General features: G+C 55.2%; 1 protein-coding gene across 2 annotated transcripts in view; it reads right to left on the bottom strand.

The window, feature by feature from the left end:
• CDH4 (cadherin 4) overlaps positions 1 to 15,164 on the bottom strand; it is a 555,299-nt gene extending 540,135 nt beyond the window's left edge. Inside the window, exons 1-2 of one of the 2 annotated variants that reach the window (XM_065893694.1) lie at positions 14,850 to 15,164; positions 12,531 to 12,642 (exon numbers count right to left, since the gene is read on the bottom strand). In XM_065893694.1, the coding sequence (XP_065749766.1) occupies positions 12,531 to 12,642; positions 14,850 to 14,906 (169 nt within the window). In that variant the 5' untranslated portion in view covers positions 14,907 to 15,164. The remainder of the gene's footprint in view (positions 1 to 12,530; positions 12,643 to 14,849) is intronic. The other variant, XM_065893693.1, reaches the window with a different exon arrangement.
• Between the last annotated feature and the right edge of the window lie 935 nt (positions 15,165 to 16,099).

Below are 16,099 nucleotides of genomic sequence, written 5' to 3'. Positions count from 1 at the left end.
ACCTCTCAGGGGCAAGGAGGAGGAGAGTCTGGTCATCTAACAAGAGCAGTGACCACGATGCAGGCTGGCAGTGGCCTGCTGTCCACGGGCCAGACTCGGCTTCCTGCAGGTCAGTCCTGCTGGACCCTCGAGACCAGCCTGGGCAGTGAACTGTCATTTCCTCCTGGGGAAGCAGTGCCGGCGGTCACATCAGACACGGCACGTGCCTAAGTGCCACACAGCTGATGACGGGGGCGCCGGGTCTGCACCCCCCAGGCTATCAGACCCCCTGCCTCGGGGGTGCCCGGTCTCCGTGGGGGGAATCGGGGCCAAGGTGATGGACAGAACAGGGCAAGGGCAGGCCTCAGGAGGCAGGCTGCCCCACTTAAACAACTGTCCCCAAACCATCCAGCATCAGCGTCCCCTGCTTCGTAAAAGGGGGCTAATAATGCGCTCTCCTCAGAGGGTGGTGGTTGGCACCGCCAAGGTGCCTGGTGCAGAGGAAGCCTAGATCCACAGACTAGAAAACAGAACAACGGTCCTCCCAACTCCTCGGATGGGACCAGACGCAAGCATGCGACAGGGCGCCCGTGGGAGCCTGGTACTCACCACAGGGGCTGCATGACCCAGCTCACCCAGTTTACAGCGTTCATAACCCAATGCCATGCAAATAGCCTGACCATCAAGAGAAAGCAACGACACGGCTGATCCAGAACGTTCCAACCCGAGGGCCCTTCCGCCTCTGCTCCGGCTGCCCTGGGTCACTCATGGGGAGATGTGTCGCATGCAGCCCGAAGGGCCAGCTGGAGCAGCGCCTGGGGCCTGAGAATCCTGGTGCCCAGTGGCAGTGGTCATGCAAAGGCCAGGCCCATTCCCATGCCGGTCGCCGGCCCTTGGGTTGCTTGCCCATCCCAACCCCAAAAGACAGACAGGATGGCCACAGCCACTCCCTGCCAATTAAGACCTGGAGCCCCCTGGGATACCCAGGGCTCCCCGTCAACACAGACCCAGCAGGCAGGGCGGCTGGCGACAGTCTGGTCCCAGGAATGCAGGAGGCTACCTGCAACGCAGCCGCAGACGGACAGGGACAGGGTCAGGGCCTTGGAACCTGAGCTGAGCAGCCGCCTTCCTGGGGAAAGCCCCGCTCACCTCTGCTTTCCGGAGGGCTAAGGGGCCAGGCAGCAAAAACGCCGCTGCTCGAGACACGGAAAGGACACTGGGAGCCAGAAATAATGCCTTTTTGCATTTGTAGAGTAAAGCAGTTCTGGGGAGAGAAGAGGCATATTCGATGAATGCTCTCCTTCCGGAGAGCACCCGCTCCTTCACGCGCATCTCCACAGTGGCAGGGAGCGTGCCTTTCCTTCTGCAGCAGCAGCGGTTCAACGATACGATTCCCAAATGCAGACCTTCAGGTTAACAAAATATTTACAGTGTATCTATGTGATATTATCTGAGCTATAATCCTTGTTAAAATTCCATTTGACCGGGAAGGATAATGGGAGGAGAGCAAATGTTCACATACATTTTAATTCCAATGAAACTGTTCTGTGTCAGGCTCTATAATACGAGATCCTACGTTTCTGTACTGCCGTGCCCCATTTACTGTTCTGGGGAGATGGAAACCACAGCATCCTTCCCACCGCCCACCTGAGCAGCACTTTAGGATGCTGGTTACCTCCTGGCAGAGCCCCTCATGGAAAACACACTTTCTCATGAGGGATGCTGAGCGCTGGAATTCTGAAGGTAAACGTCCTCTAGACCTGAAGCCTTCAGGCTTTAAGGAACATCAGCTTCCCTGGCAGTTGGATTAAATAGGCAGAGTCCTAGGGCACAGACCCAGGATTTCTAGTTCAGTGTGTGTGTGAGTTTCCTGGGGCTGCTGTAACAAGTGACCACAGACTTAAAAAAAAAAAAAAAAAAGTATTCTCTTGAAGTTCTAGAGCCCATAAGTCTGAAATCCAAGTTGGCAGGGCTGCACTCCCTCCACAGGCTCCAGGGGAGCGTCCTTCCCACCTCTTGCAGCTCCTGGTCCCCCGGGTGTCCTTGGCTTGTGGCCTCATCACTCCAGGCTCTACTTCCATCGTCACACAGCTTCTCCCCTGTGTGTGTGTGTCTCCTCTTCTGTCACTTATAAAGACACTTGTCACTGGATGTAGGGCCCTGGATAATCCCGGGTGATCTCAAGATCCTTAGCTTAGTTGAACCCGCAAAGACCGTTTCTCCAAACACGGTCACAGTCACAGGTTCTGGGTTGATGTATCTTTTGGGGCCACCGTTGTCAACCACGAATTGGCCCTTGCCATGGGCACTTGCCATCCACCTCTACAAGGGTTAAATCACATGTTGCTGCGGCTGCTGACCTTCGACACCCCCTGAAAGGAGCTCAGGGTGGAGAGCAGAAATGAGGGACTCTGTGCTCTGGGAAAAACTGGCAAAACAGGTCTTCAGATAGTTAGATATTTTCAGGAGCCAATTTTATGAACCCACTTCTTGTATCTCCTCGTATCTAGAAAAGCACTAAAATCCTTCATGGTGACGTCTGCTCCTCGTGACTCGCAGAAACCTTCTGCAAAAAGATACTTGTTTGTTTGCATGTACTCCCCCTTCACCAAAATCACATCTATACTGACCTTCCCCCCAACCTCTTTGGAGCGATTTCTCAGAGCTATCTGAGATGCTGTCTCCCAGGCTACAGTCCTCATTTTGCCCCCAGTACAACTTAACTCACGACTCTCACACTGCATTTTTTTTAAGTCGACACCATCCAACCCACTACAATTGGTGTGGGAGGGGACCCAGGAGCCTGCCGGGTTTAACAGTTTAACCCCCAGGCAGGCAGTTCCTGGACCACACTTGGACATCCTGCCCCTCTTCAGATAAGGAAACCAAGGCCTAGAGAAGGGAGGGCTGCCCCCATCCAGCTCCTCTCCCAGGAGAACTCCCCACCCTCACTCCTCCCCTGCCCCGCTGGACGCAGAAGACCGGGGCGGGAAGCTTAGCACACGTACACACCGAGGGTCCCTCTCGGCTTTCCAGGCAGATCAACATCGAAGGTGTTCAAACACATTTGGGCAGCAAAAACCAAGCAAGACGAAACTCTAACATTTCTCCAAGTCAGACGCACACGCACGGGTGCGCACTCCCGAAGGGGGCCAGTCTGGGAGGCGAGCCGTCCTCTCTACCTGGCTCAAGGATAAGGAGAGCAAGGCCCCCTTCTTGGACAGACATGGGGTCTGCACCCCGACCCCGGGGCTGCAACTGAATTAAACTGAATTAAACTGTATTCTAAACAGAAAGCACACCTGTTCCAGGCCAGGAAGGCCTGCAGCTTCTCCCGGGGCCTCTCCCTGGGCAGGTAAGCTCCCACCTCCAGGAGGCCCATCCTCCTACCTGACAGGCAGGGGGAGGCACTCCCCTGCCCTGCAGATATTTATCTGTTGCTGAAGGCTTACCTTAATCCTTCCTAAATCTCCACATGAGGCAAGAAAACACAGTGAAGCTAAACAAGGCGCAGTTAAAGCAGCCGGATTGGAAGCTGCTTCAGACGGGTTTTGTGGCCACCGTCACCTTTCAGAGTCTCCAGAGTGGCAAATCCCCGTCTCAGGACCCAAGAGGAAGCTGCCAACCAGAGTCCTAACTAGAGACGCCGTAGGCGGGAGCTCCTAGAGTGAGGCAGGATGGGATGAGGGCCATGGGGGGCAGGGCTCAGGGCTGCAGCTTTGGATGCAAACAGGTCTCCCTAACCCGTCTCCCACTGGGTTACTGAATCGCCCTGGGCCTCACTTTCCTCTCCGTGAAGCGGGGGTGCCCACATGAACCGCTGAGGGTCCACAGGAGCCGAGTGAAGAACACAGCACAATGCCCGCGACACAGCAGGTCCTCAGCATGCGGCGGCCTGCGGGAGGCCCCAAGGACACCCACGTCCAAATCCCCGAACCTGCGAGTACGCCACCCTCGTGGCAAAAGGGCCTCTGCAGATGTGCTCAAGTCCAGGACCTGAGACGGGAGGTGATGCTGGACTATCTGGGGGTGGGGGGCCCAGGGTCCTCACGGGGTCCTTATGAGCGGAAGAGGCAGTCAGGGAAGGTGATGTGACCGTGGGGAGCTGCACCGGTGCTGGTGTGAAGGTAGAGGAAGGGGCCGCGAGAAAAGGACAGCAGTGGGGCCTCGAGAAGCTGCAAAGGCAGGAAACGGATTCTCCCCGGAGCTTCCAGAAGGATCCAGCCTGCCCACACCTGGATGTTAGCCCAGGGGGACCCATGTTGGATGGATTCTGATGTCCAGAAGAACAAGCTGATAAAATCGGTGTCTTTTAAGCCGCTACATTTATGGGTCACTTGTACCACACTAAGAAACGCATACAGTCCTCAATCTAAGCAAATTCCTCCCTGGAAAAGGCAGTGTGGGAGCGGAAAGTCTTACAGCCCATACAGACCAGGTGGTCTGGGGGCGTGGCCTCTGACTGCCCTGAGCCCACAGGTGTCTTGAAGGCATTAAATGTGAGTACATATTAGCATATAATAAGTCCTCAAAAAACACGACGTGCCCCTGATGCAGGCTGGAAGGGAAAGGGCCTTTGGCAGCAAACACTAGTCCAAGATAATTAAGTAGGTTTTTGTTCAGTTTTGTTCTTTTTTGTTTAAGGAAAGGAGTGGAGGTGGGGAGAGGTGGCTGAGACAGTACCAGAGGCCACCAGGAGAGGGAAGCCTAGAGCCTGGGCAAAAAGTCACCAAAATCCTTAGTTTTTAAGCAAAAAGGGAGCGCTTTTACCAGCCTGTCTTACAACATAGCACAGCCCTCTCTGAAGATTACAAGAAAAACAATGAGGTCTTGCCATGAGGTTTTACAAGAGCACACTGGGGAGAACTTTACCACCCTTGACGGAAAGACAGTCACGCAGCTTACAGTATTTTGTATAGTGGAATTCACTTGGAGTAAGAATTTTTTTAAATAAATGTTATTTATTTTATTTATCTTTGGCTTCACTGGGTCTTCGTTGCTGTGCGCGGGCTTTTCTCTTAGTTGCATCGAGCGGGGGCTACTCTTTGTTGTGGTGCGCGAGCTTCTCATTGCAGTGGCGTCTCTTGTTGCAGAGCATGGGCTGTAGGCGCACGGGCTCAGTAGTTGTGGCTCACGGGCTCTAGAGCGCGGGCTTCAGTAGTTGTGGCGCACGGGCTTAGTTGCTCCGTGGCATGTGGGATATTCCCCGACCAGGGCTCAAACCCATGTCCCCTGCATCGGCAGGTGGATTCCTAACCACTGCACCACCAGGGAAGCCCCACTGGAGTAAGAATTGCTCCTTCAAAGAGTCAGAAAAACAGGAACATTCTTTGCAAAAATGAGTGCTGGCTTCCTCACTCGCTCTCAGTTTGTGGTTAGTTCTGGCATCCACCTAACTATGCTCCAAAGAAAAAGAAAGAAGGACACAAGGAAGGAAGGAGGGAAGGACCTAGAATCGGAGGCCCCCGCAAACACTGAGGACCCCAGAACCAGGCAGAAAGGACCACCTGCAGCCGGAGGGCCCTCTCTCCCGCACAGCCCCCGCATACCACAGAGGTGGTGACAGGAAGCCCGGCCTGGTCAGGTGGGCGGCCTCCTTCAGACCAGGGTTGTCAGCTTTTCTCAGGAGCCTCATCGAGGTCCCCCAGGCTCTGAGCCACAGCGGGAGTGGTTTATGACACTGTCCCGAGCCTCAGCCCTGCCCCCATCAAGCGTGTGCCAGGACGGCTGGCTCCTGTAGGCTTTCTCTGCTGTGTCCCCAACGTGGGCAGAGTCTGAGAGCTGAGTGAGAGTGTGGTTCTGGGACCGTCTGCCCCACGCCCGGGATCGCACACTCCCGCTGTCATCGCAGAATCCTGCTCTTCTACAACCAAGGCCACTTTTGCCAACCCAAGGTGTCCACCAAGTTTGGACCCACTTCAGATGGGCCCTTCCACATCAGCAACTGCAGTCACGCACTTCTGGATAAACTGGGCCTCTGTTTGTTCCGAACGTTCGAGGTGAGAAACAATCAGCACGTCTGAATCATGCCTGATAACTGCCGGTTTTGTGACGGTGCCCCTGAACATCTGGGGCGTCTCTTGTCCGCTCAAGCGCTCTAGAAAGCATCTCCGTTCACATTACAGGGGAGATGTAAACAAGCTAAGAGCGTGGGTCTGAACATGAGGGAAAACAGAGCGGACTGCATGCATTTAGGCCAATCTCTCAACCTCCTCAATCTTCACTTTCTGATCCATACAATGGGAATAATTTTACCTCCCCAGAAAGGCTTTTGGGAGGATTACACGGGACGTGTGCCGAGGCTGGCACAGACCCAGCTGGGACGCGATGTTATAAGTATATGAAGTTTCACATTCCCTCATCCTAAGACTCCGTTAAAATACATATTTCTGAAATGCAAAAATCTTAATCTTCAAACTGCAGTGTGGATGAGTCCGTCATCCTCACGTCTAACTGGTGTGTGTGCCTCTGAGATGAGGATTTTTATTTCATGACAGTTGACCAGAGAGGGCACAGGGGGTAGAGGGTGCTGGGGGGCGCTCCTGATCCGTGGCCTTAGGGACCCAGTGAGGAAGGCCAGGCACTAGCACCTCCCTCCAGGCTGCAGGGGGAGCAACAGAAGCGGTGGCCGGGCCCGCAGGCGGTGTGGTGGCCGAGGGCAGGGGCTGCAGTCCTTGGCCTCCTTTTGGTTTTAAACACGGCTATCAGGGCCCTCCATCGGCGTGAGCTTTGGCGCGTGGGCAGCGCATAAAGCAGGCTTTTCGTGCTTTATCACTGTGCTGTTCTTACCTCTTATCTGATAGAAGCCACTTTCTAAGTATATAAACTCTTTCTAAACCTCTTAACTCTGCGACCAGGCAAAATTATAGCAGGGAAAGGCTGCTGAGAAACCCAAAACAGCGCTGGTCCCTGAAAAGGCAAGGCTGGCCCCAAAGACAGCCAGAGGGGTACCATGGTCTCCACCACTACCACGGGCTCCGGGTGCTCCTTTTCAGGGGACACCTGAGGCACCACCAATAGAAGGCAGTGAGGTCTGGGTACTCAAAGGAGCCTCCTTTGGCTTCAAGAGCAAGGAAAGTTCTGGCTTAGAGCCAGTGGAAGCCACCCGCTGGGGCTCAGTCCTGCTTCACCTCCACTCACCTCCATGTCTTGGTTAAGACCAGGATTCCCAGTGCATAATCTCCTGGCTTCCCTGAGGAGGGCGGCTAAGACGGCCAGCAGAGAGTTCACATTCTGGGGTGGGGGGATGAGATAGACAGCCCTGACTTAATATATGTAATGATTCAGTCATGTCCTGGCCAAAGAGAGAGTCTGAAGTGGTGACTATTCATTTCCTCTGTTCAACAAATATGTACCGAGTGCCCAGACATGCTCTCTGCAATCCAGTGTGCTGGACGTGGATACTAATTTACAAAGGAGCAGAAGGCCGCTAGGGCAAGAGTAAGGCCAAGGCCCAAGAAACAAAGGATGGATAGAGGCTCAGGGCAGAGCAAGAAACAGGCTCTGAGCCTCCAGAGGGAAAGACAGGCACCTGCTAGCATGCACAGCTCTTGCTTTCCCAAAGGCAGGGATTGCATTAGGCTGCACGTCACAAGAAACTCGACTGTGGTGTTTTATCCTTATTTTTCTCATCTCTCAGGGGACAGTGAAAGTCTGCAGTTTTTCAAGGTTGCCACCTGAGATCCAGTTCCCACGCCACCATCCTCACAGTCACAAGATGGCTGCTCTGCCCCGGACATCACATCCATATTCCAGGCAGGAGAAAAAGGTAAGGGCAAAAGAAAGAAGGCATGGCCAGCTGAGTCTGTTACTCTTTACCATGAAAAAAACAGCTTTCCCACAAGTCTCATCTAACAGAAAAACCTAGTCAGATCCCATTGACCAGAAAAGGGCCATATTGCCACCTTGGTGTAAAAGTCTACCAGAGGTGTGGGTATATTAAATAGGGCTCAGTGTGAGCCAACCAGATCAGGACAGAAGAGGTTTCATTAGTAAGGAAGAGGTTCTGTTAGTAAGGAAGAGGGACAGAACGGATACTGGACAGGCAACCCGCAGTGTCCAGTGATTCATAGCACACATGGTGGCTTTGTTGTGCGTGCCATTTATTTGAACATTCCGAGCAGCTCCCGCTTATCTGTGAGTTGATGGAGGGGACTCAGAAACACCACAGTGTCAGCGTTTTCTGGCTCATTCATGACTTCATTTGACAACACTGGTTGCACACCCACGGCCCCACAAGGCAGGCATGACACTGGGTGATAGGTGTGCAGTCAGACTTGCTCAGCGTCTGGTCCATGCCTCTAGCGACACCTTCCACCCTGGCAAGAGTGTTACCTGTCTTCACAGAGGAGGGTAAAGAGGCTGTTTTCAACATACTTCTAAAGACAAGATAGCGGTACTTCTGGCCACAGTCATTACACTGTGGCGATTTCTTAGATGCCGATTCCAGACCCCTGCATGCATTTGGTCTCTCCTCAACCATCCCTCCCTCTGTGTGACTTGATACACAAATGAGCCATTCGTTCTACAAGGCATTGCCTGTTACTCTGCTTTGGGTAGGGTGCTGGAAGCTGGGGAAACCTTTATGTGGCAGACACTGATGCTTGTCTCCTCGGTACCCATTCCTCCCTTCTTCCTTCCTAAGACCCCCAACTCTGCTCCAAGTAGCAATTTACTCATCTACCAGGTGATGGATCATAACAGGTCTAAGTCAGACTTTGCAATTCTCTGCCTCCCAGCCTCCCCACCTGTTTCCACTGGGAGTGGAATGTGACCTAGTCCTTGCCAGTGAGAACTTCAGCAAGGGTTCTGAGAAAGTGTTTGCTTTTCTGATACAGGGAAGAGATGCAGATGGTGCTACTACTCCCTCCTTTTTCTAGCTTGCTGTGAACTCAAATGCAATGCCTGGAGCCACAGCAGCCAGTTTACGATATCAGGCAATACACTGACAAACTAAAGATGGTAGAATGATAAGAAAAAAGATTAGGCATGAGATGGTGCCACTGACCTGATCAGCCCTTGACTACCTGCCTCTTCACAGTTACGTGAGAAAAATTAAACCCCATTCATTTAAGATTCTGTTAATTGGGTTTTATCCTGTTGGCCCAGGACATTCTAAATGTTAAACCAGAGTGACGGGGCTGCTGCCCTCATGAACCTTACAGTTTAAGTAAGAAAGATGATTGACCAGATAATATAAATTCTCCAATGAGAAAGCAAAGTGTGGTCAAGGGCACAAGATGGTCATAAACTCCCTGGGATATGGGAGAGGGAAGGCTTTTCTGAGGCAGTCTCAGTAAATGAAGTCATCAGAAACAAAGCACCTCTTTCTGTATTATCTGAACTCGAGGGGCAATGTCCAGACCCCACTTCCCCTGCCCTGGCAGACAACATTTTCACACACATCACCCTCTTCTCCAGGAGCGAGGACAGATACGACCCATCCGTGCTGGTTTCCCACAAAGCCGCCCCTCAATCTCCCATCCTTGTGGGGTTTTACCTTGAAGCTGGTCTGGGTTTTCGCAGAACTCTGCCCGCCATGAGAGAGCGATGCAGGTCAGTGCATCAGCTGCGGCCGGGCTGACCGTTAATTATTAACAAAGCCGAGAAAAAGACACCAGCTTAGCCACTACCCAATGCTAAACTATGGTGTAGAGAACGCTCTGTTGTCACGTAAGGAAAAGGGCTCAACCATCCTATTTTAGATATTACCATGCACCAGTGATCATGGCCATCAGTGAATGATCCTGGAAACAAACCACGGTGTAAGAGTGTGTGCAGTTACACTCGAGTGCTCGCCAGGAGGAGCACAGACAGGAAACACAACGTGGAGGGGATCTAGGAACTACAGATCAGCTAAACAAACACTCCAGACGGCATACGTAGCGGTTCTGCCCGCCATTCAAAAGGATCCCAATACCATAGTGTCTGCTGCCCTACTGGGGAAAACTGTTTTAAGCCTAATTAGCGTGAAATTTTTTGAACGCAAATGCTTTTTCATTTAGACATAAAACAAAATGCCACAACATTTCTTCCATCCATTTATCATAAACAAGTTAATTACTGTGTAACAAATCTCTCCTTCTGGAGCCTGGATGTTTGGGGCTGCCGGTGAGCTTACTCCGGCAAAGAGAAGGAACCGCAAAGCAGTCATTAACGGCTTACGGTGCATTTAGAATAAAACGGGGACTCTGTGAAGCTTTGCTTGTCAAATTAAGGTTAAGCTCTCTCCGCTGGCATAACTCAATTGTAAGTAGTCATTATCTATTTAACTTGATGCCTACCAGGATAACAGAAATATTGGGCCACTTACTTATTTTCGACACATGCATCTTCACTGTGGTCCTGTCGTTTGCAAAGTTTTCTACATAAACAGAGGTTTTTATCTGCCGTGGCTTGAGTGTATGCAGTGGTAGCTTTTGCCTCCATGTGTGTAAAATTATTTCTAAGATAAAACCTCTCTGTCCCTGAGAACACAGAGGGAGTGGCACACGCAGGTGAGGGAGATACTCTGTGATTCCCCCCTCAACCAGGTTTGGGTTGGGCCTCATCGCGGGTGTAAGTAAGTGCCGAGAATATGAGTCTTGCATCCACACAGTCCGTGAGCTGGTCCAAGTTCACGTACGATGATGGACTCCTGGGGCATACGGGGCAGGCCAGCATCCAGCCAGTGACCAAGGCTTCTCCATCACATGGGCTAGGAGCAGAGGGCAGGTCAGCCTGGACCCGCACAGTCCACCAGGAGAGAGAGGAGGTGCGAGTTGGAAATCTTACATTTTATTAAGAAAAGTAAGAGGGCTTCCCTGGTGGCGCAGTGGTTGAGAGTCCGCCTGCCGATGCAGGGGACACGGGTTCGTGCCCCGGTCTGGGAAGATCCCACATGCCGCGGAGCGGCTGGGCCCGTGAGCCATGGCCGCTGAGCCTGCGCGTCCGGAGCCTGTCCTCCGCAACGGGAGAGGCCACAACAGTGAGAGGCCCGCGTAACGCATAAAAAAAAAAAAAAAAAAAAAAAAAAAAAAAAAAAGAAAAGTAAGAGAATCATCTGTCATTCTCTTCCATAGTAGGTAGCACCTGCTGTTACAAAAATAGAGGTACTTTTTCTTAAATTCCTGAGTAAAATTGATATGCCAAGATCTTAAGTTTAGCTGCATACTGGGGAGGTGGCAAGGATGCCAGCCTCAGGACACACAAACAGCAGGACTGCAGTAAGCCGCCCCTGATTTGCACTGAGAGTGAAAGAGTCTTCCGGGCCTTCTCTGTGCACACACAGGGATTCTCATAAACCCACAGATCCTGAAAGGCGGTCTAAAATGGCATACACTGTGCAATTACCAAAGCATCTCTTGAAAACTCTTACCATAGATGCTCACTCCCACAGCATACCCAGCCCGCTTCTAGGCCAACTGCCAAGAGGTTGGGTTTTTTTGTTGTTGTTTTTTGTTTTTTGATAATCAATGAAAGAGTCAGTAGTATCACACCCCTATATTAATAGTCAACTCAGATGACAACAAATAAGTTAGAAAAGCTGGACTCGGTGCAAAGTAAGATCCTGATTAACATAACCAGGCACACACAGTAGGTCAACGAGCTGTCTCCACAGACAGGATGTGAAGAATCAACCAGCTCTGTGAGCGTTCCCCCGCACACGAAGGATCTGCTGTCGGTGCTCGTGGCGGGGACGCTGCATTCCCTAAAACAGAAAACTGGGCAGGAAGTCAGCAGCCTGAGCATGATTTTGCCCTGAATATTGAAACTTAGCTTTGATGCTTCCACTAAAGTTTGTTCCCTCCATCACTTTGGAATCGGCTAAACGCAGCCGCTTCTGGAAGCCGATGCGGGGAGGGAAGGCACGCGCCGAGGTGTTTGTGGTGCCACTTTGAAACCTCAAGGAAGAAAGAACTGATTTATTTCCCCTCCCATGCAAATACAAAGGCCAGTTAGTTTGTCTTGAGAGGGAAACAGGTCAATATGCAGAATGATCAATTGTCATTTGAGTTCTGAAGCTGCCCCTGACTTCCCCATCACAAATGTGGGTATCGTCCTGCGGTTACAGTAAAGCTAACCGGCAGCTCCCTCCTGCACGTGTGTTTCCGTGCCATCAGTGGGACAGTAATGAAAACTCATGGCACATTTGCGAACAGAACGTCTGTGGGCTTATTTACTGCATCCCCAACAACATCGTCTGCTTTATCATGCATTTCAAAGCAGGGATAATTTAAGAATCCAGAATTTCATACACAGAAATACTTGGTAAGAAGGTCTCTCTCTCTCTGCACATTATTTGGGTGACGCTACATCCGAATTCCAGTTTGTTGCCCAGGAAATGATTCACCTCACTCAAAAATGACAGAGATTCTGAATCATTCACCTGTGATGCAAAAGGCCATTTAGGTCGACAGAGCTGCACCTCCACTGACCTCTCCACCATTTTTTTTTTTTTTTTTTTTTGCAAAGAGCCTGGCTCAAAGCCAGCCGAGCCTCTTTTTCTGTGGGTGGTAATGTTTCCCTAATCCAGAGCATGGTATGCCATTTCATTTACATGTCTGCCTTACCTTTGAGGACCTTCTCTCCTTCCAGAATATTTTGGGAGATTAATGCCGTGTAATCTTCTTCAGAGAATCCAGCTTTGCAGGTCTCCCTGGCTGTAAGATCTCCATTGTGGGCCTGAGAACAAAAACAAGAGAGGTCAGAAAAAACACAAGTTCACGGAAATTGCATCCAACCCACGTTTAGTCGGGCCTCCTGCATGCAAGGTCTCCAGCTATGACAAGCCTTGGTCCACCAGAGCCTCCTCCCAGACATAATCTGGGGTCTGCCCCTGTGGTCTCCACGTTGGCCAGGGACGGGGGGCGTGCAGCAGGGAGGGAGGGCCGGCGGATGGCGAGGCTGAGGTCCTGTCAGGGCCTCACCCACACGTGGCAGAAGGGAAGGTCTGAGGACTGTCCAGCAGCAGATCCAGGAGTTAGCAAATGCAGACACAGAGGAGGGGCGGCCAAGGGAGCAGGCTCCTGCCAGGGCCGTGTCACCCTCCCACCCCAGTGCTCAGGCTTGGGCCGAGGTGGGCCAGCAGGCCTTCTCCTCCCTGTGGTGGCCAGGAGGAAGGAGAGGGGCAGGGCAGGAAAGGAGATTCTCCAAGACTCAGCTCCACCTCGGAGCTTGGCTCTCGGGAAGGCTGCAGGGAGGCGGCCGAGGCTTCCACCCACCCTCCACTTCTTGGACGCTTGTCCACTTTTGGAGCCCTCATCTCCAGCCTAACCAGGCCAGAGCTTCCCTAACTGACCAAAGAAGGTGGGTGTCCTCCTGTCCTGTCCCCCGGCGCACCCTGGGCTATCCTGCCCAGTGGGAGGTCTAGAACCCTGATCGCTGGGAGGGCAGGGAAGTGTGGAGGTGGGCGAAGAGCCCCTCCCAGGCTGCGGGGAGTGGCAGCTAGGTCAGCTGCGTAGGGATGGGGAACGGAGGGAGAGGCTGCATGTGCGACGGGAAGCCAGCCCCGCGTCAGAAGAAGGAGCGCCACAGCTCCCGGCTCCGCGGCGAGCGCAGGAGCAGGGGCGCAGCCCGAACCCCGCAGTCGCGCCGTCGCGGGGCCACCAAGCGGAACGCACCTCCCCGCCTCCTCCAGGCCTGCGCGCCGCCGCCCGCCCGTCCTCGGCTCCGGAGGCTGCCCCAGCCCGCAGCTCCCGGGACCCTGACGCCGGCCTGGACGCGGCGCCCCCATCAAAAAGCACCAAGGGGAGGCAGGGCAGGGCGGAGGGTCACTCCTCGGGTAAAGCTCCACACCGCGGCTCCGTGCCTCGGGAACGAAGCTCCAAATAGGACCGAAGCCCGGGGATACCTAACTCGCCCAGCAAAGTTTCCACCCGCCCGGGCGTGGGTCGAGCGCACCCAAACGCCCCGAGCCTCAGAGCGGGCCTCCGGCCGCGGGCACTTGTTTATTTCCGAGGTTACAACAGCGAGGCCCTGGAGGAGCAGCGAGGCCGATCGGCCACGAGAGGGTGTTCCTGCAACTCTCGCGGCCCCGCTGCCTTACCCTAGGGGCGCCCCCCGGCGCTGCCTGCACGCTGCCCTCGGGACCTGCACCCTGCAGGCGCAGCGCAGGGCTGGGGACAGAGCTCGCGGGGCTCCGCAGGAAGGCGGGCGCCCGGACCGCGCTCCCGGGTGCACCTCACCCTGCTCCTGCCTGGCGCCTGGCTCTGCGGCCCCGCTCCGAGACGCGAGGGCCCCGCCGAACACTGGCTGCAGCAGGCGCCGCGGGAAGTCCGCGCCGAGAATGCCCCTCGGTCCACATCCGCCGCCCACCAGCAGCGGCGGCTCCTGCCAGCACCCAGAGAACGAGGACGGATGCGGCGCCGCGCCGGGAGCACCGGCCCCCAGCAGGGGCGGCCAGACCGGGTGTCCCCAACACCCTGACTTCCGGCCGGCCGCCGCCAGCTCCCCTCGTCCTCAGCCCTAGCCCGGGCTGGGCTCGCCAACTCCGGAGGAGCGCGACGAGCGGGCGACGGAGGGCTCGCCGGCTCCGCCAGCGGGCAGCCTGCCCCAGCGCGGGAGAGCCAAGCTCCGGGGCAGCGGCCGCGGACCTGGGGTGGCTGAGGGATGCTCGGCGGGTCCGCTTCGGGCAGAGCTCCCCGCGTCCAGCACTCCGCAACGCACCGCCGCTCCCCGCTGACCCGGCGGCTCCTCGCTCCTGCCGACCGCAGGCGGCTCCGCGGAGCGCGGGAGCCGGCTGGATGCAGCGGTGCGCGCGCCGGGGACGCCCGGCGCGGGCCGGGGAAGCCCGGGAAAGCCCCGCCGGGCGAGTGCGCGCCCCGCCAGCTCCGGGGGCGGCCCCGCGCTGCCTGGGCTGCCGAGCGGCCCGGACGCGAGGCGCAACTTACCCGGAGCGCGCCGGAGAGCGAGAGCAGCACGAGGAGCACGCCGGAGCCCACGGTCATCTTCCCCGCCGCGCCGCGCCCCGGCGCCCGCCCGATGCCTGGCGCCCGGAGCCCGTTCCCCGCCGCCGCCCCGATCGCGCCGCTCCGATCGCTGCCGCCGCCGCTCAAGCGGGCCCAGCGCCTCCAGCCAGGCTGCGCCGCCGCGACTGCCGCCCGGCTCCGGGAGCGAGGCCAAGTCCGGCCGGCGGCGGGCTCCCTCGGGCGGGTGCGTCCGCCGGCCTCTCAGCCGCCCGCGCCTCTGTTCCGCGCGTTCGGAACTGCAGGTGAAGCCGCGCGGCGGCCCCGCCGAGGCCCCGCCCCGCCGCCCGGCCCCTGCGCTCGCTCGGCCTGACGCGGGCCTTAAAGGCGCCGCGCCCTCCGCGCTGCACCCGCGCACCCCGCGTCCCCGCCCAGCCGCCGCGCCCCACCTTACCACTCGGCCCGGACAGGGCATCTGGAAACCGGGTCAGCCGAAGGGGCCGAGGACACAAAGTCTACTGGGGAAAAAGGGGCGGGGGGAGCTGTGAGGTCTGAACAAGGGATGGTGGTCCCAGATCCCAAACTATGGGTACGCCTGCGGGATGGGGAGACCCTGATGCCTTAGTCCAGCTCCCCGCCTGGGCCCACAGTGGGGGTAGGCACCCCCATCCGTCCTGTATGCTTCAGGTGTCTTCCCACTAACTCTCCTGACCCAGGCCCACCTCCTGGCCTTGCACATCTTTGGGGCTCCCAGGAATTAGCCCTGAGAGACCAGCCGATTAGGAAAGCGGAAAGCGCAGAGAGAGGGCCTGCAGGCTGCATCGACACCCAGGGTGAGGGAAAGCTCCAGGTCTGGGCCCTCGCCGTGGTGGACCCTTAAGGACCAAGGAAGGGGCTAATTCCTGTTTGTGCATCAAAATACACTGTTAGGCCTGAGAAGCCAAGAAAGAATTTAGAGGCCCCAAGAAGAAAAGGCAGAAATTCCCCCGCAGAAGAGCGGTCAGGAGCGCTAGCCGGACAGGCCAGGCGGTGCCTGCTTGGGTGATTTCTGAACTGGGGGAACACTTCTTTAAGGGCTCATCAAGTGAAAAATATGGACAGCTTGGAAAGTGAGTAAATGTTTCTGCACGTTCCCTTTTGGTTTGAAGATTTTAAGAAAAGTGGTTTTGTTTGCTCAGATATTTCAAATTTTCTTTGTCTTGGTTTGGAGAGCTCTGTGTCCAGAATACATTAGT

The sequence above is a fragment of the Phocoena phocoena genome, chromosome 15 (genome assembly GCF_963924675.1).
Source record: "Phocoena phocoena chromosome 15, mPhoPho1.1, whole genome shotgun sequence".
NCBI classification, from domain to species: domain Eukaryota; kingdom Metazoa; phylum Chordata; class Mammalia; order Artiodactyla; family Phocoenidae; genus Phocoena; species Phocoena phocoena.
Note: the sequence above shows the minus strand (reverse complement) of the source record. Positions and strands in the feature narration are given on the sequence as shown.